Source organism: Carica papaya, chromosome 2, assembly GCF_054855325.1.
Source record: "Carica papaya isolate Zhongbai chromosome 2, ASM5485532v1, whole genome shotgun sequence".
NCBI lineage: Eukaryota > Viridiplantae > Streptophyta > Magnoliopsida > Brassicales > Caricaceae > Carica > Carica papaya.
In genome coordinates, this window is record NC_142310.1 from 1941553 (window position 1) to 1967581 (window position 26029).

At 35.5% G+C, this 26029-nt stretch overlaps 1 protein-coding gene and 1 long non-coding RNA gene across 18 annotated transcripts in view; one reads left to right on the top strand and one right to left on the bottom strand.

Annotated features, from left to right (window-relative positions):
- Positions 1–229: 229 nt before the first annotated feature.
- Positions 230–26029, bottom strand: part of LOC110809177 (uncharacterized) — a 28669-nt gene continuing 2869 nt past the window's right edge. For 3 of the 17 annotated variants that reach the window (XR_015816789.1, XR_015816788.1, XR_015816791.1), the window contains 12 exons: positions 25603–25822; positions 18385–18543; positions 14393–14469; positions 11878–14212; positions 10729–10843; positions 10272–10627; positions 9962–10130; positions 9615–9851; positions 8869–9317; positions 2372–4137; positions 1677–1737; positions 1312–1572 (listed from right to left, as the gene is read on the bottom strand). This is a non-coding gene — a long non-coding RNA (uncharacterized LOC110809177). The other 14 variants (XR_015816786.1, XR_015816787.1, XR_015816779.1 and 11 more) reach the window with 14 other exon arrangements.
- DME (HhH-GPD base excision DNA repair family protein) lies at positions 1001–17715 on the top strand. Its single transcript, XM_022034921.2, has 19 exons — positions 1001–1598; positions 2357–4174; positions 4297–4662; positions 5751–5841; positions 5927–7292; positions 7436–7515; positions 7646–7730; positions 7810–7901; positions 7971–8039; positions 8151–8187; positions 8294–8376; positions 8932–9366; positions 9629–9665; positions 9743–9800; positions 10023–10162; positions 10268–10333; positions 10534–10648; positions 10762–10800; positions 17309–17715. Exons 1-19 carry the CDS (start codon positions 1001–1003, stop codon positions 17422–17424), a joined length of 5691 nt encoding a protein of 1896 aa, XP_021890613.2. The 3' UTR covers positions 17425–17715.

The following is a 26029-nucleotide window of genomic DNA, read 5'->3' on the forward strand; positions in this document are numbered from 1 at the left end:
AAAAATATATATATATAAAAGGCTGCCTTAAGCTTAATTAAGTTACTAATTAAGAGATAATCTGGGGGGGGGGGGGGGTGCTCAGCGAGTAAAATAATAAAAAGGGAGTGCCCAAGCTGGTGTTTTTTTTTTTAATTATTATTAATATATAAATAAACTAATATTAGTCTATTCTCTGTGTTTGCTTCCTTTTCATTTCTCTTCTCTCTCTCTCTCTCTCTCTCTCTCTCTCTCTCTCCATATAGATATATATATTTGTGTGCATATGTCTCTCTCCTCTGATTTGCCTTGGAGCTGAGTTTTTCCGGCATTGACTCGGTTGAGAAAGCAAAGCTCACTCGGTAGGAGATCGGTGAACTTACCTGCACAAGTGAATTTTTTTGGGTACCATTTTTATTTGTTTTTTAAAGCTTAATTCATGCATTTCATATATAAAAGCTGTTACATTTTGCCTTCATATCGGGTGAAGATTCTGTGGAGATTTTTACTATGTTCTCCGATTGAATTTTTCCCACAATCCCAGCCATTATAAACGGGGATTAATTGATTGAAAATTCACTCAGATTTGCAGGCTTTATCTTCTTCATTTACAGGTATATTTGGTTTTGTTTTTTGATAAAATGAGTCTTTTCTCTCCTATGCTTGCATTTGTGTTAAACCATGTTTTAAGTGCTCCATGAAGCGAACAGATTTATGGCTGGCTTGGCAGCTATCGAGGAATATGGATTTGCGGCATATAACATGTGTTGTTCTTTAAAAAAATTTCTACCTGGGCCAACGCTTTTTTCTCCGAACTGTTCACCTGCGTTTGGCATGTTAGGTGGGAAACTAGGTTGATAATATTATTTGGTTATGCAGGTTGGGACTCAGCAATGGGGTAACGGGAGAAGGAGACTTGCTAGAACTACAGAATTTTTTCTCTTCTTGAAAATTCAGCAACTAAAAGAGAATTGGAGTTTCAAGAAGAGGAAAGAAACTCAAGGAATAAATCAAATTAATCATGTTACCTCGAGGTGGCATGAATTCAAGGATGAATTTGGGAAGTGGGTCAATGCCGCAAGAGAATGAGCTTCAGTTTCCGGGAAACTGGATGCCAACGCCACCGCTGAAACCAGTACTAGCAATATCCAATCCAACCCCTGTTTATGGACATGGCAACCACATGGCAGCGACAAACTGGCAAGAACTGCCTGCATTCCCCAGTGGGTATGCACTGGGGACACACAATTACAATGGAGCAGTGCAAAATCTTAACATGGTTGATCAAGCAAGCAGAACAGAAAGTTATTACCATGCTGGCACAGGATTGGGTGACAGAATCGGATTGGTCAATCAATTAAATGGTATCTGTAATGAAAGTATAGGCTGGAATGATCATCTTGTTTACAATTTTTTGGCACCAAACAATGCAGCTCCTGCTGCTATCTCTATCAACAGAAACCCGAGCGGAAATACAGGCATGGCAAGTACATCTCTGACAAGGAACCTTGATCCTCAAGCAACCAACTGGAGTCAATTGCATCCCAACCAGGGCCAGTGCTCCTTTTTAAGCCTAGTGAGCAATGATGACAGCTTACAGCATACACAACCACCCCAATGTAAGTAGTTATATAAATATAAATCCTTTTTTGTGCTAGTTTATGCAACTAAAACTTGTTATACTTGATTCGACCTACCTTCTTCCCATCCGATACAGCTATAAGATGAATGGCATGTCATATACTTTCGCATTACATTCTGCATATAGAGCACAAATTTATATCAGTAGTCATTGGTTAGTCATAGTATCACTTCAAAGAAAATTTTGATGACATGTAGAAATTCAAATAGCAAAAGCAAACAAGAAATCATTAACAAACAAAACAATTTAATTTCAAGATTGAAGGGAATTAATGAGAAATGCACTTCTACTATAACTTCTGTAGTGAATTTTATAAGAAAAATCCGCTAAAGTTATTTACGTTTGATAGTAGCACTGAACCTCCAGAGTCCCGGCCCAAAAAATTAAAGTTCTTCATTGGGAATAATAAAAATTCAGAACATGTTCAGTTCCCAGAAAATGAGCAAGGGTATTAAAAAGGAAAAAAGGAAAAAAGAAAAAGAAAATTAGCAAAGACAGTGTCCTCTGGTGATTCATAAATGGCAGGCGAGGCATGGGGTGAGTTTCTTCAAATGGCTTTGCCACTCTCATTTCAATTGCAACGTCAAATTAATTTCTTAATAGAGCTGGAAAACATGAGCTTTGATATATGTAGATATGGTAATTTTGAGAATAATTTTAGCTACAGAATTGTGACTGTTTCTATCATTGCTGTATCTCATATGTGTTTCTTAATAAAAGCTTCTCATTTTACAGATGGATGTCCTGTACCTTATCGACCCCTTTACAATCTGAACTCACCACCAAGACCAGAAGCTGATGCATTCTCAAGCATAGGCAATTCAATCCAATTCATACCAGAAACACCAGACCAGATAAAGAAATTAGAGAACCAACAGCTGTTGGCAGCATTGAATTTCTCAACCGATGATGGCTCTAACCGGGAAAAAGAAAACCAGCAGAACTTAGTCACCAGCATAGGGAATGAAGCTACCCACCATCAGTGCGATGAACTCTTGCAGAACATTTTAGAATCATCTGTTGTCAATTCTACCATGCTACAGGAACAAAACAACTCTGAGAAGGAAGTTGATCCAGTTGAGCTAAACAAGACACCACAGCAAAAGCCACCCAAAAGCAGAAAACACAGGCCCAAAGTAGTTGTAGAAGGCAAACCCAAAAGGACACCAAAATCTGCAACTCCAAGAAATACAAAGTCCAAAGAGAACCCAACTGGAAAAAGGAAGTACGTACGCAAGAAGGGCTTGAAGGAATCAGCACCTCAACAGACAGATGTTTTGAGAGAGACAACAGATCCTAGTGCTGGAAACAGTACCAGATCTTGCAAAAGAACATTGAATTTTGACCCAGAGAAGAGAGATGAAGAACAAGACCAAATTGAAATTCAACTGGAGATGCAACAAAAGAAGAGGCCTTTTAATTTGAATTCAGAATTTCATGAAACAGAATTTTTTTCAGGGACAACAAATGGATGCAAAAAAATGTCAGCAGTGCAGGTAGGCCAACTGAATGGTTTGCCGGTAGAAAATCATGTATCTCAAACCATAAGTAGATATACATCTTCCTTGCAGCATGTAACAACTGACCGTGTGTCATGGTCAGAGAAAACAGTTGAATCCTCACAAGCTCCACCAGAGAACTTGCAGCAGGAACTCCTGAACAACCTTACCCGAAATTTAACTGCAGGAAATGTCAATTCATGCCAAAACAGTAGTAAAATTCAAAATGGTCCAATACAGCAAAATATCTACCCAGAAAGAGTAGTCCACAGGGACTTTCAAGTGAGAAACAACCAGGAAAAGCTTGATAGAATGGGGCAACCCTCTCAGTATATCTCTTATCCAACATCAACAGTTCCATCCAACAGTACTGGTACTAGAGGATCCAAGAGAGAATATCATGCTACTGAGCATATGCATGGATGTACCTTAAATAGGGGATCATCATCGTGCCAACAGATAATTCAGACGAATGAATGCAACAGAACCAGCAGCAATCATAGTACAGATCGCCCAGAATCTCAGAAGAAAAAGAAAATTGAGAATGGACTCCATAAAAACACATGGGATATGCTTTCTCATACTGCAGTAGTTGAAGATAGCTCAAGGCAAGCCGTAAAAAACAGTGTTATTGCATCACCAGGAAACCATGGAACATATACCCCCCACAAGAGCGTTGATTCCAACAGAGGAAATTTTGAGTTCAGTGTATCCACTCAGGACCCATATGCTCACTCTAAGCCCTATCTGCGTGATTGGGTGAAGCAACCTATATCATCTGAACCACATGCAGGCACGGAAAGAATTCGAGAGACCAACGGATTACGTCAAGTTCACAGCCTTCCCAGTAATGAGAAATGCAACCTTATTCCACCCACTCCCCCAAGAAAGGCTCCTGCGCCTATAGATAGGCAGCTAGATTGTGTTGGCCCGACTGAAAAGCAAAGTTTGGGATCCACTGTGTCAAACTCAGTGCCACTTGAAAATTCCAGGCTGCAAGGAGGTCAGAACGAACCACTGCATGATTATCAGAAGAACTCAGGAAAGACAGAAGGTACTGTACATATTAGTTTAGAACATGTTAACCTCTTATAAATTATAACCATCTTATCAAGCTAATCTTCAACAAATTCAATCACCACATTTTTCATCAAATTGTCTTGGTATTTAATGTAGGGCCATCAGAAAAAGAGGAATTCTCAGTTATGATGGAGAAGATCATAAATGGACTTAAACATCTCAATCTTAATGATGACAGAGGCAAACAAATAATGGGGCAAGAGCAAAATGCACTTGTTCTGTACAAAGCAGATGGTTCAGTTGTTCCATATGTAGGGTCTGACTTTATAAAGAAACGTAAACAACGGCCTAAAGTGGACCTTGACCTAGAGACAAACAGGATATGGAATTTGTTGATGGGTAAGAAGGGAAGCGAAGCTGACGAAGGATTAGACAAGGAAAAGGAGAAGTGGTGGGAGGAAGAAAGGAGAGTTTTCCGGGGACGAGCTGATTCGTTCATTGCCAGAATGCATCTTGTACAAGGTACGCTACCTGATACTTTTACTCAAAAATTTAAAGATTCACTTTATTTCTTTTAGAAGTGTAATCATCTCAACAAAATGTACTTATCATGTGATTGTCTAGCTAATTAAAATAATGACCACAATAGTCGCGATGATGAACATGTCTTAACTGGTCAATGCTGTTGCATTTCTTGTGGCAATTATTACCACAACATACATAAGATTTTTTTTTTTGAAGAAAAAGTTAGAAATTCAAAAAGCACCAAGTGGTTGTAACTCATATACAAAAGTATTTATATATCTAACAAAATGCCTATAAAATCCTTCAAATCCTTGCTAAAATACAATACCTATAAAAAAAACTTGGGGATTGAGCCCATGAGTCTTTAAATCTATCAAAATTAGATTTTATACTATTAAAATTCTCCTATTCCTCTCTTTCCAAATTGCCCAAAAGGTAGCCAAAGGGATAAGCTTAGCAGGTTGCTCTGAATGTCTTTTCACATCCAAAGCTCTCCCACCCCATCCCTCTCACCCTGCCAACCATAACCCAGCTCAAACCCAATAAAGGATAAACCAAAATTGAAGGGAGTGTGCATACAAGCACCAAAAGGGAACTTATCACAACCTCCCTCTCTTTTCATCAAATGCAAGTAATACGACTTGACAGATAAAAGGAGAATGATGATCTGCAAAAGGAAAAATGTGACCAACAACAAATTGCAGACACTTGTTAATTTAAATTCATTAGCATTAATAAAGGCACGAGCGTGGTGCATGGGAAGCTTGCTTAATTAAGAGAAATAAAGGCATAAATATTAAAATGACCTCAGACATAATCGACTAATCTATTATATTCTACAGTAACTGAACCTGAATATCACACTGGATATCAGTTCAATATCATTGCAAAATACTCCATTTTATTTCCCTAAAGAAACTTGGTTCCTAAATGAAGAGAGCCGGCATTTTCTAAGTCATAATTAGCAGGTTTTTAGCTTAATACATAAGCATGGACACAAGAAATCTAGTTCCCTATCTATTTTTCCAATTACTCATTGAAGAAGCCAAATTGTACTAACAAAAAGTTCTAACGACTCTTCACAGGAGATAGGCGCTTCTCACAGTGGAAGGGCTCAGTTGTAGATTCAGTTATCGGAGTTTTCCTCACTCAGAATGTTTCCGATCACCTATCAAGGTAAAATATGGTTTTAAGATTATTTTGAAGATATTGAAATTGAAATTTGAAGTAAGCTAATATTTCTGACTTTCCTATCATGCAGCTCTGCTTTCATGTCTCTAGCTGCACAGTTTCCTCCGAAATCAGGGTGCCATGTAAGACATGAGTTGGATAGAACGAGTGTACTGATTGAACCAGAAGTCTGTGTACTGAATCCAAATGACACCATCACATGGCAAGAAAAGATAGTAAATCGTCCACCAGACAAACAAAGTTCTACAATTAATGGATCGCACCTAGGAATAGAAAGAACAATCATAGTAGAGACATATAGTCAGAGCCTGGAGGAACAATTTCTATCATCACCAGATTCTTTTGATTCTTTAATTGTCCAACCCTATGGAGGAATAAGATCATACTCAGGTTCCAATTCTGATGCAGAACATCCTACTACTGGAACCAAAGAAACCAACATTCCTGGTTCAGGAAAATTTTCACAGAGTGCCATCTCATTTGATGAATTTTTTACTCAGGTTAATGGGAGCCCACTATTTCATAGAGGAACCATGCATGGGCACTTGCAGATAGATATGGAGAATAACCAGCAAAAGCCAAGAACAAATAGAACTGAGAACTTCAAGAGCTCCACATTTACTCAGCCAACCAACTTTAATATTTCAGAATTGCAGATGCCAGCCACTCCTAGTAAGTTTCAGCTGGACGCAATTTCACAGCCCCAAGTAATTGAAATAGACAGTTCGGAAACAGCTAGTGAAGAGCAAACATGGTCTTGGCCTGCAATTGCTTCTGGACTGGATAAAGGAAAAGATGCCAATGACTTATACAGAAGTATTAGACAAACAACTAATGTGAAAATGTTGGCCCAAGACAATGAAATACCAAGATTTCAAGATGTATCAGAAGCGGACTCATGGGCATTATCAAGAAAGGAAAACACCTCACAACCTGGATCTTGCACTACATATGATCAAGTCTGCAATGGTCATCAAAATCAGATGAAGACTTTCCAACCACAGGAGACACCGGTTGTAAAGCTTGTTAATCGTCCAGAAACATTTGAAGAGAGTAGAAGCAGTACCATGAAGCATATGCTTAATGCACCTGAACTCATGAAGAGAACTGATGCTGATAAGGGAATCAATCTGGCAAATAAACAGAAATTCTTGGACAACAAATTGGTTGAATCAAATTCACCAGTGAAGGCATATGATGAGACAAATACCAGTGTTTCAAAAGCAAAAAAAGGAAAGGCTGAGGTTGACAAAAATAATGCAATTGAATGGGATAATCTAAGAAGGCAGGTGCAGGCTAATGGTAGGAAAAAGGAACGAAGCACAGACACAATGGACTCACTAGATTATGAAGCATTGCGTTATGCTGATGTTAATGAGATTTCTAAAGCTATTAGGGACAGGGGAATGAACAACATGCTAGCAGAACGAATAAAGGTGTGTAAAAATCAATCCCAGAAGCGCTGTAAGTTACTCAGATCAGTTTCAAATGACAATAAGAATAGTCATCAGAACAAAATAAAGATTACTTTAGAGGATCAAGTGATTAGAAATTTTAAAATGATTGTGCAATATTGCAGGAATTCTTGAACCGCCTTGTTAGAGATCATGGAAGCATGGATCTTGAATGGTTAAGAGACGTCCCCCCAGACAAAGCGAAGTAAGATATCTGAACTATATTTTGGAAGAAAACTAACTAAAGAGTAAAACTAAGTATAAGGAATTGAACTGCATACGAGGAATGTAGATATGATTGATTTTCCGGGAAAAAAAAATTGTTTGTGCTGCAGGGATTATCTCTTAAGTATACGAGGATTGGGATTGAAAAGTGTGGAGTGTGTGCGCCTCTTAACACTTCATCATCTTGCTTTTCCGGTAAGTTTTATAGAACTGCTGTGCAGTAAAAAGGAAACTGTATTTTATAATCAAATATCACATTTATGTTACCATGAAGGTGGATACAAATGTTGGACGGATAGCTGTTAGACTGGGATGGGTCCCTCTCCAACCATTGCCAGAATCACTTCACATACACCTCTTAGAACTGTAAGTATAAATGTTCATTAATAAAACTGAAAGTCTTCATTCCTCGAAACCAATGATTTTCTTTTGCAGGTACCCAGTGCTGGAGTCTGTTCAAAAATATCTTTGGCCAAGATTGTGTAAACTTGACCAGCGAACACTGTAAACCCATAACTCTTTTAAACAAATATGTACTAGAAGCAGTACTGTTAGGATATTGCTATTACATTCCATGTGCAGTCATATAAACTAATGTACTGTCCTTAACTATAGGTATGAACTACATTACCAGCTGATTACATTTGGAAAGGTATGTAATAACACATCTTTGGCATCCGCTAATGCAACTCTTGAAGACATCTAGAATTAGCCATGCAAGAAGCATCGGTGTCTCTCATGCCTCAACATTTATGCAGGTCTTTTGCACAAAGAATAAACCAAACTGCAATGCGTGCCCAATGAGAGGAGAATGCAGACACTTTGCAAGTGCTTTTGCAAGGTCAGTATTTCAATGAACATCCAGCTAACTCAAAGAACCCTTAAATATCAAGGCATGACATCTGTACCTTCATTAATTAAATGAGGTCTCCAAATTAGACGCCCAAACTAGCAGCATAGGATTAATTGACAAGGAATCAATTGTTTATGGGTAACTATACCATTTGAAGAGTGTCGTAGATGGGCTGAGGCTAGGCTCCAACCTTTGCACCCTATTTTCCTTACAAAAGTTCATATAAACATTCTAACCAGAAAGAAGTAGCATTAAGTGATACTGGCCTAAAAGACACGATGGTCCAAGTTTATAACCTTGTTCAATCTTTTCTGGGGACCCTTATATTTGACAATGCAGTATGACAACCACTCAGCAATATGAAGAAAAATGAAATGGAAACAAGTTCTAAAAGCTGATATGCTGAAGTTAGAGGAGGCATTAGAGAAGTGGCAAGAAATCAAACTAGAAGAGAAACTAATATTTTTGTCTGATACACACCTGTTTTCTGATGGATGAACTGTATTTCTCAATGGAATCAAAGACTTACTTTGTTGCATGCAGTGCAAGACTCGCACTACCTGGACCAGAAGAGAAGAGTATAACAAGTGCAACTGTTCCCATTATACCAGACAATAGACCCTTCATGGTTACAAATCTGATGCGACTTCCTCAACCAGAGAAGAATTTACTGACAGCAAGGCATGCTGATGGAAAGTGTGAACCTATAATTGAAGAACCAGCAACACCAGAACAAGAATGCCTGGACGTATTAGAAAGTGACATTGAAGATTTCTTTTGGGAGGATCCAGATGAAATTCCAACAATAAAGCTTAATGTTGAGGCGTTCTCAGCAAATGTACAGCATTATATGCAAGAGAAAATGGAACTCCAAGAAGGTGACATGTCCAAAGCTTTGGTTGCTTTGAATCCCGAAGCCGCTTCCATTCCTACTCCCAAACTGAAGAATGTTAGTCGACTACGGACAGAGCATCAAGTGTAAGTCAATTTCTTCCAAAGTTATTAGGCCAATAAGATGAAAAAAGAATCAGATGTTGTATGGCATCAACTGGATGCACATGTATTTTTATATAGACGCCCTTGAAGGAAAGAGAATATTTAGAGAGAAAGAAAGAGATAAGTGTTTTAAGTAATAATAAAAAAATTAGAAAAGATGAAATGGGAAAACACTAACTGAAGGGAAGTAGCAAATCCTACATGATGCACCCTGAGTCTCTGACACTTGCCTGGTATGATGCAGGTATGAGCTTCCAGATTCACACCCTCTCTTGAAAGAGGTAAGCTCTTCCTTTATTTTCCTAACTATATGGTGTTGCTTAAAATATGAATTGTTGAAACGTTAATAATCATACAGATGGACAGACGAGAACCCGATGATCCTAGTCCATACCTCCTCGCTATATGGAGACCAGGTGAGCATGAACTGCCCCCAGCATTTTCTTTCAAGATAAAAGAACTGGCATCTGCAGCATCCAGGGGTATTGCCAATAAGATGAAAATATTGACACCAAAATCGTAAATTGATATAGTCAAATCAAAATGTGCCAAGATAAGTTTGGGGCCATATTCCTACCCCTAAGACACTTGCTGGTCTACAGCATCAGAAACTGATTATACCTAAACTTTGGTACCAGGTGAAACAGCAGATTCGATTCAACCCCCTGAACAAAGATGTGAGTCTCAAGAAAAAGGCCAACTGTGTGATAAGGAGACATGCTTTCCATGCAACAGCATAAAAGAAGCTGATTCACAAACAGTCAGAGGAACACTTCTGGTGAGAAAAATACATTTAAGAGATTAAAGATTAACAAATAAGCACCAAGGCCTGAAACAACAAACATCTATGTGCTTACTAAAATTTGCATGACCTTCTGTACAGATACCTTGTAGAACAGCAATGAGAGGAAGCTTTCCACTCAATGGGACGTATTTTCAAGTTAATGAGGTAAATACCGCTAAAGTTATCTCTGCAGACTCTCTCAGTTTCAGGGAAGATATGACTTTTTCTTTTTTGATGAGGGAAGAGCGTACTTTGTTGTAATCAAAGGGATAGTAAAGTTTAAATAGTTTCCTACACTTTATCATGCTTGTCACAATTCCACTGAGGATTAAATTCCTCATCAAACAAAATTTTCTGTCAACCAGGTCTTTGCAGATCATGCGTCTAGCCTCAAGCCCATTAATGTTCCAAGAGAGTGGTTATGGAATTTGCCAAGAAGAATGGTGTATTTTGGAACATCTGTAACATCAATATTCAAAGGTAAGAAAACCAAGTTGTATTTCTACGAATGGTAGTTAATTACTTAATATCCCAATTTTGCATTAGAGTAAGTCACTAACCATAAAAGAAAAAAAAATTTCAATTTCCATCAGGACTATCAACAGAGGGTATTCAGTACTGCTTTTGGAAAGGTATGAAATGCTTCCTCAAACTATGCATATTGCCTTATCCACTCTGGTTGAAAGCAAAGGGATAGATAATTCATTAGACAGTGCAAATTGAGGTTGGAAATTTAGATAATCTGCCTATAGATATTACACTTATTTCGAGTTTGTTTCAAATTAGAACTCCATGGACTAGGAATGGGAATATAATAAAAATATGATATAAAATTGAATGAAAATAGTATTATAATTCCAAGTCACTTACATGTCTAATATTAGATGTTCTTGTATTCCTCAACATATCGGTCACTTACATGTCTAATATAAATTAAGTTGATTTAATCATGCATCGAATGCATAAATTATGACTACCTTCTACGTGTATTAAATAACCTAAAAATTTGATAGAAATAGAGTAGGTTTAAACCAAATACAACTTTAAGGTTCTTTAAGTATCATACCTAATGAATGGTTGGAGCTCATTATCACAACTGGTTCCCACAATCACACAGAATTAATCTGCTACCTAAATAGCTGTCTTCATTATGAAACAAAGTACATAATTCCTAAGAAGTAAGGACAGTTGCAGCAACAATCAATTTTGGCTCTCTCAATCACATGGAATCAATCTGCTGAGGAAATCATCTAAACAGCTTCTTCATTGTGAAAGAAACTAGATAGAATTTATACAAAAATAGAACCCTAAGTCTTAGGACTTGAAACCACTCTTAAACACTATGTAAAATCCTAAACTACAGAAATTTTAATAAAATCTCTTACCTATATTATTATAACAAATACTAATTAAAAATTAATAGAATACAAAAACATCTCCAGTTCTAAATCCTAAAGAAATAAGATTTCTTAAAATGTAAGTGATTAATCTTTTTGTTTACCATTTAGAAAAAATTCAGACCTCCAATTTTGAAGAGTGGAAGAAAAAAAATAAAATGACCAGGAAACATTCCTAAATATTTTGCCAACTTCACAGTAATCATCATTATCAAAGTGAATAATGGGACAAATAACTAGAAAAAATTGTGAAAACTTGCAAGGTAAGATGAAATTAAATCTATACTTCAATTTCATCCTTGAATTACATACCTGTAAATCCTCTTTGAGTTAAGCCCTTGAGCAATCCCAAAATCTATGCCAACTATTTTTAGTGGTTCTTGCCGAAAGTTCTTCCACATATTCTTCGAAATCTGGAGCCTCCACCTTCATGATATATCATGAGGTTCAAGATAGTTATTTATGCAGCTTAAAGGTGTTGGGCAACCTTAGCAACATAGCAAGCATCCTGAAAAGCCATCAATATCCCTCCAATCTCTAAGAAGCATTTAGAATTCCTCTAATGCATTTACTGAGTGCTCCACAATCTCCGTCATGGTTCTTGGTATTTTCATGACCTCATTGGAGAGTGTCAAACTTTGAATGCAAATTAGCATTAAGCTCCATCTTCAAACTGCTTCCAAAAGGTAGTAGATGGTTAATTTAATAAAATGGACCGTGGAAACAAAGAGAGACAATCAAAACCCTTTCACACTGATCTGAACTGATCATGAACCTATATGGAAGGTTTGAGCCAATCTAGGTAAGTTCAATCTGAGTAAGTTGAACATGTCTGAAGAGCTAAACCCGTCATGTTGACAGACTTGAATGAATCCTATTCGTGGGTGTCACTCATGGGTCTCTAATAAGGCCAATATTCAAGTTTATGACCCTTCACTCTTCAGCCTTCAAGTCATTGTACTTTAGTCTTTCCCTCTGTAACTGATCTTTCTTTCAATCTCAAAATTGTCAGCAACCCAAAAGCCATTGTAGTCCAACATCTTCTCTTTTGATCTCTAAATTTTAGAACTCCTGGAGTCCAATTTCTACTCCTAGTATATCTCAGCGAAACAAATAGCATTCTCCCTATTCACTCTAAAGCCCCACTATAGCTCAATTTCTTTCCCTTACATTCGGTTCTGCCATCTCAACATCTTCTCTTTTGCACTCCAAATTCTAGAACTTCTGGGTCCTATTCTACTCCTAGTTTATCCCCAACAAAACAAGTAACATTCTCCCTGTTCACTCTAAGTCCCACTGTAGCTCAGTTCTTTCCTTTAAGTTCAGTTCTTCCATCTCAAACCTAATTCAAGAACCAAAGTGGATCAAGACAATTTTGAATTGCAAGCCAGATAAAATTATCAGCATGCATATCAGTGGGAGTCTGATTACAGCACTTGCATGATTGGTGCTGCACCTAATCCTATAGGTCAGAACATCAATCTTATTAATAAATATAGCACAAAAATCTTCTTAATCACCAGTATGGTAATCATTCTTATGCTTCTCATCTCCTTAAATATTTGCTTTAGGTTTTGTAAGATCCATCGACAAATAAATATCGATAATGACCCATATTTCACAACAATTACATACAGATGATTAATGAACATTCCGTTCCTGTTGGATCTTGAACAGCATATTTTAAATTAAACATCATAAAACCATCATTCTTTTGCCTTTTTTTTGAAGTAAAAAGTATGTAGAATACATTAGCCTGGTAACAAAAAGGAAGTACCACCCATGTATAAAAAATTTACAATAGTGTTAAAATATCTATAACGTTCCCAAAATTCTCATCACTAATAATATCATTACTTAACAAAATAGATCTAAAATATAAGTAATTTACCTATCTCTTATTTTGTACACACTACTCTCGACACCATCAAAAACTCTAGAATTTTTTTCTTTCCAAAGAACCCAAAAAACAGTCAATGGAATTAAGTTAGCAATATTACCTTTTACATATAAACCATCCCAAGCCCAAATTTCCATACCAACCAATCCAGCCATCACTCATTCAATCCTCAAAAGATCATACACCATACACCAAAGATTGTAGGCTATAAGACACCACAACAATAAGTGATTACACGTCTCCTCCGCCTGAAGACAACCGTAGCATCCATTAACCAAAATCTGTCCTCTAACTCTGAGTTTATCAATAGTTAAGATCTTCTCCCAACATGCCTCCCAAGCAAAAAAGCTTTATGCGGAGGAACCTTGGTTTTCCAAATTTGCATAGCCAGGAAATTTGATCGGGTATTTCCATCCCAAGCACACAGAAACCTAAGAAGAAACAGAAAATTCCCCCTTTCTTTTCCAATCTCCTAACAGCCTGATTATTGCTTGTTTTCAACTGCTTGTTTTCAACTGCTTGTTTTCAGCCTTTCTAAACATACTCTGATGATATTAGTGACTCTGTTATGGAACTTCCACCAATCAATCCCTGTTTGACATCCATATTATAGGTTATAACAAAGAAACGCAACACCATGCAGAATCACCTTTAACCTTTGCTTGGTGCTTCTCTTTACTGTTCTTCTCAATATTCCTCTTTACATCACGCAAGCACAGTGCTTCAAGTGCAAGTGATTAATCCATGCTGCATAAGTTGTCTCAACAGAATTAATAATCACAGAGCCAAATCTTTGTTTCAAATTCTAGAGTAAACTATGCAAATTTTTTTCCATTTCCAATTTAAATGGACCTAAATTTTAAGATTAAAAAAACATTTACCCACCAATAAAGAAAATCTGTTGGAAAAGACTCATAAGCTGCATACCTAACAACTAGCATGTAATAAGTATGTCTGACTGAAACCTCGATGCCGCGAATGCTATCTATCTATGCAACAAGTATCTGCCATGAAATGAGGTTGATTAGAATTCAATGAAACTTGATTGAATGAGCTTTTTTTCTTTAAAAAAAAGAAAAAGGAAAAAAAAAAGAAAAAAATAATGGGATGACCTCTACACAGAAAAGAAAATTAAGATTATGAACCAGTGGTTTCTTATATTAACAAAAGAACAGACTTTCTCGTAAAATATCTGATTGTTCTTTTCCTTTTCATATAATGGACACAGTGACCTATGAAATAAGCAGGAGGAGATTCTTCCTTTTCCTTGCCGATAGAGATACCATTCCAACCCTAGATTCCATCCGCTAGTGAACCGTTAATTGCCCAAGAAAGGTTAACAAAAAGGAGAGTGGAATTCCATAATCTTCTTGCCTTGGGAACACTGAAGAAGAAGATAATTATGAAATTCATACCACTGCAGGCAAAGCAGGCAGCCATTAACAATGATTCTACCATTTTTTTTCTTAAGTTATCTAAGGTACAAATTTTGCCTGACGTCACTTCGCAAAGAACGAGAAACAAGGTTCTTCTTCAACATCTGTTTCTACGAAAATCTAAAGGTCAAAGAGGATTCAGGCAAAAGATTGAAGTAGAATGAAAATTCACCGAGAAGGCCCCATCTTTTGAGAAAGTCCAAACTGGCTTGTTAGGAAACATAGAAGAGATGTGACTACAATCCAACATGGTAAGAAGGTGGCAAGGTCGTGATCTCCCAATTATTAGATAGGCCACAGTAGGGATGAGAGGGGTTTTACCGTGTCATATGTTCACTAACTAAGGCCTCCTTAGCTCTAGCTAGCTCATACAACATCGAAAACAGATTCGAAGGAACATTCCCACACTAGAAGTTATACTAAAAGCTCTTAGACCACCAACAACCTGGAAGCACAACAAGTTCATTACTTGACTCCAACTCAAACTAGTCCCCTTCCAGAGGCTAGTCTTACATACCTGTTTGACTATTGCTGTTCGCCACCCCCTCCCGTCTACCCTATATTTAGCTGTGATGACTTCCTCCTATACCTCTCTTTGAAGACATTAATTTCCATAGCCATTTTGCCAAAAGAGGTATATTCATCAACCTCAAAGATTTGATACACCTTTTTCAATTGGTCTTCTAACAGTGTCCCAAGCTACATGTTGGTATTTCCTATGCTCCTCGAAGTCATTTCAAAGAAACAAGCTTTTGACTGAGAAGGGATGGGGAAAACAGAGAAGGAAAAGTTGACAAATTCAAAAGGTCCTTTCAAACAAAGTGAGTCTCCCACCCTTAGAAAAGAAGGTGCCTTTCCAAGTAGAAAACCTTTTGTCCATCTTAGTTACAATTAGACCCATATGCAAGTCCTTACATTTGGCTCCAGTCAAGATAACTGATCAAGAATTAAGTGACTTTACGTGCTAAAAGGTCATCCTACATATTGTAGAAGGTCAAACTACAAAACTAACCACATGTCATCTACAAATGGTGTATCCTAAGCGCATAAGCACACATGTACACAAGTGTGTTTTAGAGAAAGAAAGAGAAAAGAGCAAACAGATGAACTAAGTCTTAGTACCCATTTAACATAGCTGGTGCTCATACTATGAGCATCAAAAGTGCTACCAAAATAGTGTTCAGTGAGAACATTTTTAGCAGAAAACTTGTTATGTGTTTGTTGGAAATAGCTGAAGTATTGTCACTTTGAAAAACAGAAGCTGATGTTTTTCATGAAAATAATTAAAGATATTGAAATGATAAAAAAAAAGCATAAGAGAATAAGATATTTGAATAATTTTGATTGTTAATTTAATTTTGTGTTTCATTCTTTAAATTATTATTAAATTTCAAAAAGTACAAACAAATTGAACTATTGACTTTTAGTGTTAAATATAGTTGACAATTACTATTTTAAATTATTATAACGCAAAAAGACTTTTAAATGCAAAAAAACAAAGAAATAGTAAAAATAGATAAATTTAATTTGAATTATCATTTGTATAGTAATATTAATATATTTATTTTTAGATTTTAATTTTATTAATATCTGCCAATTACTTAAAAGTTTGTGTGAGGATAATTTTGGAAAACCATGTGTAGGTTTTTCCTTAAACATGTAGAGCCTACTTTTGTACTTACCATTGTTAAAAGCATATTTTAACTTTACCTTCTGCTAAAAGTACTTCTAGTTTTTCCCGTTTGGCAACAAAGTGTTTTTCCACCATGTAAGCAACAACTAAGAGTTATTTTGTACAGGGGTAATACCCCCTTGATACCATTGTTAATATTATAGCATACTACACTTATTTTTTTTAAGAAAAAGAAACTACGGGTTGTTGCCAGACGGGGCATTAATTGTATTCCTGCAGTTTTCTTGGATAAAATAAACTATCCAGACACCTCACCTTCAAAAATTGAAAAAAAAAAATCATTTCACCAAGTTGCTTTTTTGCTCTAGGAACATGTTAAGAGAACAACCAGCACGATGCTGGTCCAATTTTTGGTATATTCAGGCTTGAATTAATTAACCTAACATTGCAAGATGCTGGCTGGCCTAATATATATTGTAGTAATTGTTTAAATATGTTTAGCTTAAATACTACCTTGTATTGTATTTGGTTCAACTTTTTTGTATTCTCATTCAAGTCCTAAATCTTAATTATTTGATATATTGAATTTAGTCATAACTTACATATTTGATACATAGTTAACCTATTTAGCTCATATTTTTCAGATCCACAGTGATGAATTTGTATTCTTACTTTTTAAGAGATGAATCACAAAAAAACTTGGACATGAAATTTACCTTAATCCTGTATCTATTCAGCATGGTTTACCCACTAATTTTTAAACTTCTTTTGCAGGATTTGTTTGTGTGAGAGGTTTTGAACAAAAAACAAGAGCACCTCGACCTCTTATTACCAGATTGCACTATAAAGGAAGTAAGTTAGTGAAGACAAAAAATGAAAAGAACAAATAAGCACACCATATGATTCGGAGAAGATCATTAACAAAAGCACTAACAGGGTCGCTCCATAGAAGAAAAGAAAAGAAAAGACTGCTGACCTTAGAGAAAATCATTTTTGACTAATATCGTGTTGTACATTCAATTGTTGTTTTTATATCATAAGGTGCATTCAGCAAATGAGGTCAGAATAAATTTTCAGATTAGATTTTAAGATCCCATGCAAGTGGGACTTAACCTGTACATACCTGAAGCTTTTGATGATTATTTTAATTCATGCTCAAACGAGCCCATTCTCAAAAGCTAGCCTAGGTGAAAAATCCCAGACGCCTTCTAAAATAAATAAAATTATCGCAAACTATTGTCCCTATTCTACCTGCATAAAACTCGAACATATCCTAATGTCCTCTGACAGCACACTGTTACATATAGCACATCTTTTCACATAAATTTCAGTGAATGAGAAGGCAAGAAAAAATATTCCCTAGCTCATTCGTTGCCAGGAATCAGGTGCAAATGTCTAGTATTAATATAAATTAAAGTGTCTAACTTGACAATTTTCATAATCAAAAAAATAGGACTCAATCAATAAGAGTATTAAAAATTGAGTACAACTCTTGATTTTGGTCTTTTTTTATGAGAAAAAGAGAAATAGATGCAACTGAAGGAGACCAAATTTGTTCCACTCATGTACAAAAGGGCGACTAAGCTCAAGAGAAATAAGCTACTCCAGGTATCCCTGAATTGGTATTTATGGCTTTTGTCCTACCGTAGTCATTTTAAATTTCACTCCTAAGCCAGACTTTTAATAGGCTTAAAACTATGCCTATAGCCATTGTATTTTCTCTTCATTCAGGCTGACCAAATATCTCATCAAGAGGTTTCTATCACAAATATGCAGCCTATCATTGCTTAATATATTTTCCAAATCATAAATAAAAGCACAAATGGCACCCTGAGTTAATAGGGACTTACCAACTACAACACCAGTGATGGTCCGACGGAAAACTGATTTGAACTTTTTAGACCTCCTTGCTTGCTACAGACCATCTCGAATTGGACAAATGACTATGCTCTTGAAGCTTTAACGTTCATTTGCAGCCATGACCAAGAGGTATATGCCTATTTCTTTTTCTTTTTTTGATAAAAAATGAAATATCAATTGAAGGCAGAAAAAAATTACAAACTAAAGGAGAAGATGCAATATATTCCAAATGGAAAAAGAAACACAGTAAAAGCACTATCAATACATGCTAGCAACCCAGACATTACAAGCAAGTTCCCTTAAAGAAAGCATCAACTTTAGCACAAAGAGAAGCAAAAAACAGAATCCTCTCCCAAATATCATCAAAAGATCAAGACATTTGCTTAAAAAAATTTCACATTTCTCCTTTCAAAGAACCAATAATCCAGCAAAAAAAGCCTCTCCTAAGCGTCTTTCAATCCTTACTTCATCCAAGAACACAAAGAGATGGACATGAAGACACTCAAGTCAGGAGGACACCCAAGAAACACGCAAGAAAGAAAATAATCTGTCTCCAAATCCTCCAGACTATTTCACAACAAAGAAATAAATGACTATTGTATTCTGAACTTCAAAAGTGCATAAAACAAATACCCAAAGATTTATTTAAAAGAAAAAAAATCCAAAGACAGTATTTATGAGGTTTACAAGTTTTTGGTCATTCACGTTGATCCTGATAAGAATTATTACTCATAAAAGACTCTCAAATTGGATTTTTTTTAAGAGAAACATTATTAAAAATTTAGAATAATATATTACAATAATGAAAAATAAGATATCCTCCTAAAATCTTTTAGAAGAAAACTCAAAAATACAAAATACAACTAAAGTCACTGAGATTTAATAAATTATGGCCCCCATTTTCTGGGCAACAAAAAAATAGCTATATCTGAAAAATTCTCAATCAAAGGACCAAAAACCCAGCAAAAGCAGCCTCTCTCCGAGGTGTCTTTTGATTCTTACTCCAGCTGAAAACACATAAAGAGATGGAGATGAAATGCTCAAGAAGGGAGGACACCCAGGAACCACAAAGGAAAAAATAACCCACTCCAAATCCTCCATGCAATCTCACAATAAAGAAACAAATGACTTTTATATTCTGAACTGTGAAAGCACATAAAACAAAAGCCCAAAGACAGTATTTACGAGGTCTACAAGTTTGGAGTCATTAATGTTGATCCTATTGAGAATTATTGCTTATAAAAGACTCTCAAATTGGATTTTTTTCAAAGAAAGAAATGCTATTAAAATTTAAAATAATATATTACAATAACGAAGAACAAAATATCATTATAAAATTTTTTATAAAAAAACTTAAAAACACAAAATAGTTACAACCAAAGTCACTAAGACTCACTAAATTATTGTCCCCAATTTCTTGTATAACAAAGAAATAGCAATATCTGAAAATTTTCAGAGGCTTTCGTCCAACAAAGAAATTCAAAAAATCATTTGCAAGAATAAGCTCCCAAAGAATCAATACGACTATAAAATATAATCAAGGTTAGAAGTATAAAGAAAAGAATCCAACAAAGTAATCAAAGACATTATAATTCTAATAATTCACTACAATTTCCAAAAGAAAAAAGCTTCAAGAAATGTGACCATCATGGTGATTCAAGAAGGAAGTGATAGGGAGTTTTGATCTTTTGGAAAGTCCACAAAGTTTAGGAAATTTCAAGTGGGTTCTTCCTCACCTAATAATCTTCCCAAATAAGGAAATGAAATCCATCACCAATCCCCAAGTAAACAACAGAAAGAATCCTATATATGTGCTGTAGATCCAGGGACTTCCTATAAGTAATAGATGCCCCAACTTCCATTTCTTAACAATTTTGTTGCAGCCCAAACTTGCTCTTCACCATCCTGTACTACAGTGAACTAGGGAGAGCAAGATTCGTAGATATTAGTCTCCTTTCTTAGGAAGACAACATATTGCCCATTTAACAAATAGCATCCTGACCTGTATTGGACCAAAGAAAGTTTCTCATCATCTCCTCAATTCTATTAAGAATTTTATGAGAACTCTAAGGGACATGTAGTGCAAGGGAATGCTAGGGAACACACTTGCAAAAACTAACCAGAACTCTAAGAAAAAAAAAGCTCCTTCACCAACACCCTAAGCCTGTCGAAGTTTACCTTACAACAGAGTCCAAAAAAAAAAACGAACAAGGATTATGGCCTAGATAGTGAAAGGCCACTCCAAGATTTTACACCGTACTAAGCTAGCGAAATTTCTAATTACATTGTCCTCCATGTTGATATTTGCTAGACCTTTTGTATAAAAACTAATCATCAAGCCAGAGACCACTAAAAACAAGAGAGAAATGCCATTCGGGGAAACATTCTTATGTTGTGATAAGAGAAGAATGGTATCATCTGCAAGCTACAAATGTGAAACCTCAACATTCTCCTTCCCCATATAAATACTGCTCATCAAGCCTCTCCAAATCCCGTCAATAAGCATCCTATTGAACAAATTCACTACAAGAGTGAATAAGGAGATAATGAATTCTTTGTCTAATGCCTAACCCGAAAAAAAAGTTACAAAAGATTAGTACCTTTTAACCCATGATCTCCAATTGGGCCCAAAGTCTTTCTTTCCATGGTCTTCTCCTTGGATTGTAAACTAAAATGACATATATCCGTGGGTGGTGGGAGGGGATTTTAACATGGTATTGCACAGATATGAGAAGTTTGGTAACATTTCTCACATGTTTATGCTAAAGGCTTTAAGGAGACTCTGAATAGACTTGATTTAATGAATTTACCTCTCATTGGTGGTAAATCGATTTGGTCCAATCAGAGACTCAATCCAGCGTGTTCTAAAATTGATAGACTTTTGGTATCAGTGATTTATCAATTACAAACCCAAATCTGTTCCAAAAACTTCTTCAACAGACCATCTTTGATCCCCTGCCTAGTTGCCTTATTTTTGATAAAATCAAGCGGAGACTCTGTCCATTCAGGTTTGAGAATAAATAGTTGAAAGTTAATGGTTTCTATGCTTAGATCAATGATTGGTGGAGTGGAGCAATTATAGATGGTAAGGCAAGTTTTAAAGTAATACAAAAGTTGAAGATAGTGAAAGCTGAAATCAAGAAGTGGAGTAAGGAGGAAGGGAGGAGTTAATATATGTATACTCTATCTCGACTCCAGGAGATTGAGACAATTAATAGGAAGGAGGGTGAAGGAGATTTGTTTACAGAACACTTGGCACAAGAGAATCTTTAAAATTTGAACTAATTTACAATAGATTAGAAATGGGTAAAACATCTTGAAGACAGAAATCGAGAGCGCAGTGGATAAATAAGGGCGACAGGAACACAAAATGTTTCCATAATATGGCAAATCGTCAGAGGAGAAATAATTATATGGAGGAGATGGATATTGATGATCAAGTAGTGAAGGGTGACAAGCAATTGAGGCAAGGGATTCAAGATCTCTTTTACAGCTTATACCCTGAGGAATCTGGATGGAGGTCCAAACTGAGTGGTATCAATTTCAGGATTTTGGATGAGACAAGCAGGTTGTCAGTGGAAAAAGACTTCACAGAAGAAAAGCTTTTTTAGGGACTCATGCAGTGTAAAAAGGTTAAGGCTCCCAGTCTCAATTGTTTTAACATGAATTTTTTTTATTTAAAAATGTAAAGGATTGCACAAATCTAAGTCCTTTGTTAGATCCTTAAATTTCTTATCCTGATATTCATTGCTAAGGTGGAGGAAACAACTAATATCAGGGATTTTAGACTAACCAATTTAGTTGGACGCATTTATAAGCTCATTACAAAGGTACTAACTAGAAGAATGCCCAAGGGAACGAATAAAGCTAAAGTTGAGTGTCAACATTCTTTTGTGGGAGGCAGGCAAATTCTACATACAGTACTTGTTGCCAATAAGGTGGTGGACAATCTGTTAGACCGAAAGAAGGGGGGTGTCATCTACAAGTTAAGTGTAGAAAAAGTTTACGATCATGTGAATTAGAGATTTTTTAATTATTTACTAAGGAGAATGGAATTTGTAGACAAGTGGCATGGGTGGATTAAGTCTTATATTACTACTATATATTTTGCAATAATGATAAACAGGGGCCCACCTTCTAATTTCAAGGCTTTCAAAGATTTTAGACAAGGAGATTCATTACCTCAACTACTTTTTATTGTTCTTATAGAGCATTTAATAAAATGTTGATAAGAGCCAGAGAATTAGAATTATTTAGAGTCAAAATGAGTGTGGGTGATCACATTGAGGAGGTAACTTATTTATTTATTTATTTTTTTGCTAATGATACTTTGGCGTTCTGTGATCAAATGAGCAAGCAATGACCAACTAGTATGGAGTCTCAATGCCACAGGATCTTTTACAATCAGGTCTTTCTATAATTACTTAGCTAAGTACGATACCACAGAAACCAAGTAATCTGGAAGGTTAATATCCCACCTAGAGTTGCTTTCTTTATGTGGGAGGTTGGAATAGGGTGTATACTGACTATCGACAAATTGATGAGAATAAAGAAGATTATGGTGAACAATTGTTTTCTACTCAAAAGAGAAGCAGAGTCTTGTAATCATGCACTACTTTGGGATCCGTTCGTATGCAAGTTATAGACTATAACTTATAGGGTTTCTAATGTCAGTTGGGTGATAGCTGGGTCAGTAAAGAATGAGATCTTGGTCAAGTATTAGTGATTAAAAGAAACATGTGGGTCTCACTCCCCTTACTATATTTTGGATGGTATAAAAAGACAGAAAAAGAAGAGTTTTTGAGGTAGATGAAGATATTGATAGGATTAAAACTATATGGTTCCGTACCAAAAAAATTTAATTTTAAATCATCCTCTTTATTCAATGGATGATCTTGAGGACCTTATTGATAAATTGACATGTAAATATTTTGTAAATAAATAAACATTCCCTTGGTACTTGTGAATTAATGATACATACTATACCTTTTATTACGAAAAAAAAGTCATTTGTCTTCTCAAAGTCCAACTTAAAAGCAAGGCCTTCTTTCTTCTTTTTTTTTTTTCAAAAAAATATCTTTTACTACTCATTGATTATAAAGTTCAACCTTCTAGCAAGAAACGCAATATGATTAAAGGAAATAGTATCTCCAAAAACCTCTCTCAATTTTATGGGCAAAACGTGGGTAATGATTTTATAAACACTGTTATGAAGATTGATAAATAAAAAATCCCTGACCTTCATGGAATTGCCCTTTCATGTTAATCCCAACCTTTTTAATTCATGAAAATTTCCTAGAAAATATTTTTATCAGAAAAATTCTATTAAAGAAAAGAAGAAAAAGAGTACATAATAGGAAGACTGGCTGGCCACTATAAATAAGGAATATAAAAAAGAAGAGAAAAAGGTAAGGATAACAATAGAAACTCAATAAGAAAAATGGAAACTCTATATAGATTACACAAAGACACATCCTTAAAAAAGCCCATACAAATTAACCAAACAAGTAATCTTGTCCAGAAAAGCATATGGGAAAAAGTAATTTTAAAAATGCTACTATTTCAAACTCTATCACTGATAGGAAAAACAAGAGGGGTTAGTATTATTGGCAATCTTTTGGGTTATATGAAAACAAAGAAATAAGAGAACTTTTGATGGGATGATAGAGGATAATGATAAGATTAGAGTGATACAGTTTCAAACCCTAAGTTTTTTGTAATGGACTCCACGGAGGATTTTTGTGATTTGAATAGACATTATGATTGATTTGCAAATATTTTTGTATATAGATTTACACCCCTTTGATGCTTATGGTTAATGATATTTTATCCTCTTTTTTTTAAGTATTTTCTCCAATTACAACACCAACAATCCAACAACAGAACACTTTAACAAGTCTCCTTTTACAACCCTTCCAACAATATTTTAAAACTCAATGCATCATTAATGTTAGGGTTAAAGGCTTTATCCATCTGGAGATCCCAAAATGCATCATTAATGTCATTCTCCTCAAATGGCCTCCCTAGCCATCTAGCTTTATCCTCATCAGCAGGGCTCTAATCCAGGCCCTTAAGGACCAATGAATATTCTCATTATAGAATCTTTTAAAAGAGGAATCTCTCGCAACCCTATTGTCTACAAGCTTAGCTACTTAACAAAGCTCTAACACATTTTTCCACAAGCAACACTATGGGAAAAGCTAGTATTAGTATCCTTGTATTTGGCTCATTAGCTCTTAGATTTTTGTCTCCACTTCATCTCCCCCTTCACCAAACTATCCACAAAATGATTACATAATTGATAACCTAGTTTGTTGAGTTTCCAATCGTCCATTTCCAGGATCCAATAGGTCAGTAGCACTCAATTTATTAAAAAGCCCTTGTCCCTTAGTTCTCATGTGTCCAAATACCTCTTTATTCAATATTTGCAACTTATTCTTTACACATTTGAGCATCTTCCCCGCCACCAGAATATATGCCTTATACAACTGAGAAAATCATTCAAGCAACAGTAGATCTTTTTTGCATATCTTTTTCCCAGATTTTTTATGCATAAAATTAAGTAACTTTAAAACATAATAATCTTTTATTCTGGAAATTTAGGAAAAACAGAAAATGTGCTTGGCGTATGGCAGAAGAATTTTCAACTATAGAACTTTTAAATCATACAATGCAGACCTATATTAATTAGTGTCATGATTGAATCCTATACTGGAAAGCAAAAGCACCAGAAGAAAAGTGAATTAATGTCTCACTTCTAATAGTAAATAAAGCCAGAAAATTTTAAAACAGAAAAAACTTGTGTGAAAGTAAAGCACAAAAACGTATAAAGAGCAAAGAAATCAATCCACAAAGACACAAGGACTCGCGTGGTTCGATTATTGAGTCGACTTCCATAAGCAAGAGCAAGAAAATAACTAATATGAAGCTTAAAACTATCATACGCTATCCAAGAAAACCCTTTGCACCCAACCTCACTCTAAAGCAAAAACCTTAAATTTCTCTCCCAAGCATCTCTTACTGATTCAAAAGATCTATTTACAAAGGGTAAGAGATATGAGTAAAGAGAAAGTTCTTCTACCTATAGAATTAGAAACCATATCACAAGAATGCTTTTGAGTACAAATAAATAGTTAAGATATCATAATTGAATTAGAATTCGTTTATCCTATAGAATTCAAAGGCATAATAATAAATCTCCACCTTACCACGAATTTTATCTGACCTTCATAAGTAATACATGCCCATGCTCTCCTCCAACAAGCCCAAAGGGCTCAAGCTACATTGCAAATCCAATAAAGCCCAACCAGTGCTTGGACTTGATTCCATCATTAGCTTGGTCAAGATCTTAGTTCCATTCTCTTGAGTAGATAGTTCCTGTGCCAGACCTCTTTCTTCCTTCAAAACTCTAGATAAATGATATCTAACCTAGAAACGCTTAGTTCAATCATATTTGGAACAATGGCTTAACTGATTTAGTTAAAAAGAGAAGCAGCAACTCTATACAAATCTAAAGTACAGGGTTCTTCAGATAATTACCCTAAAATCATTGTTCTTAAATGGCAAAAAATTATATTCTTACTGTCAAAAATATACTTTCTTGTCTTCTTTAGTATATATGCATCCAATATGTAC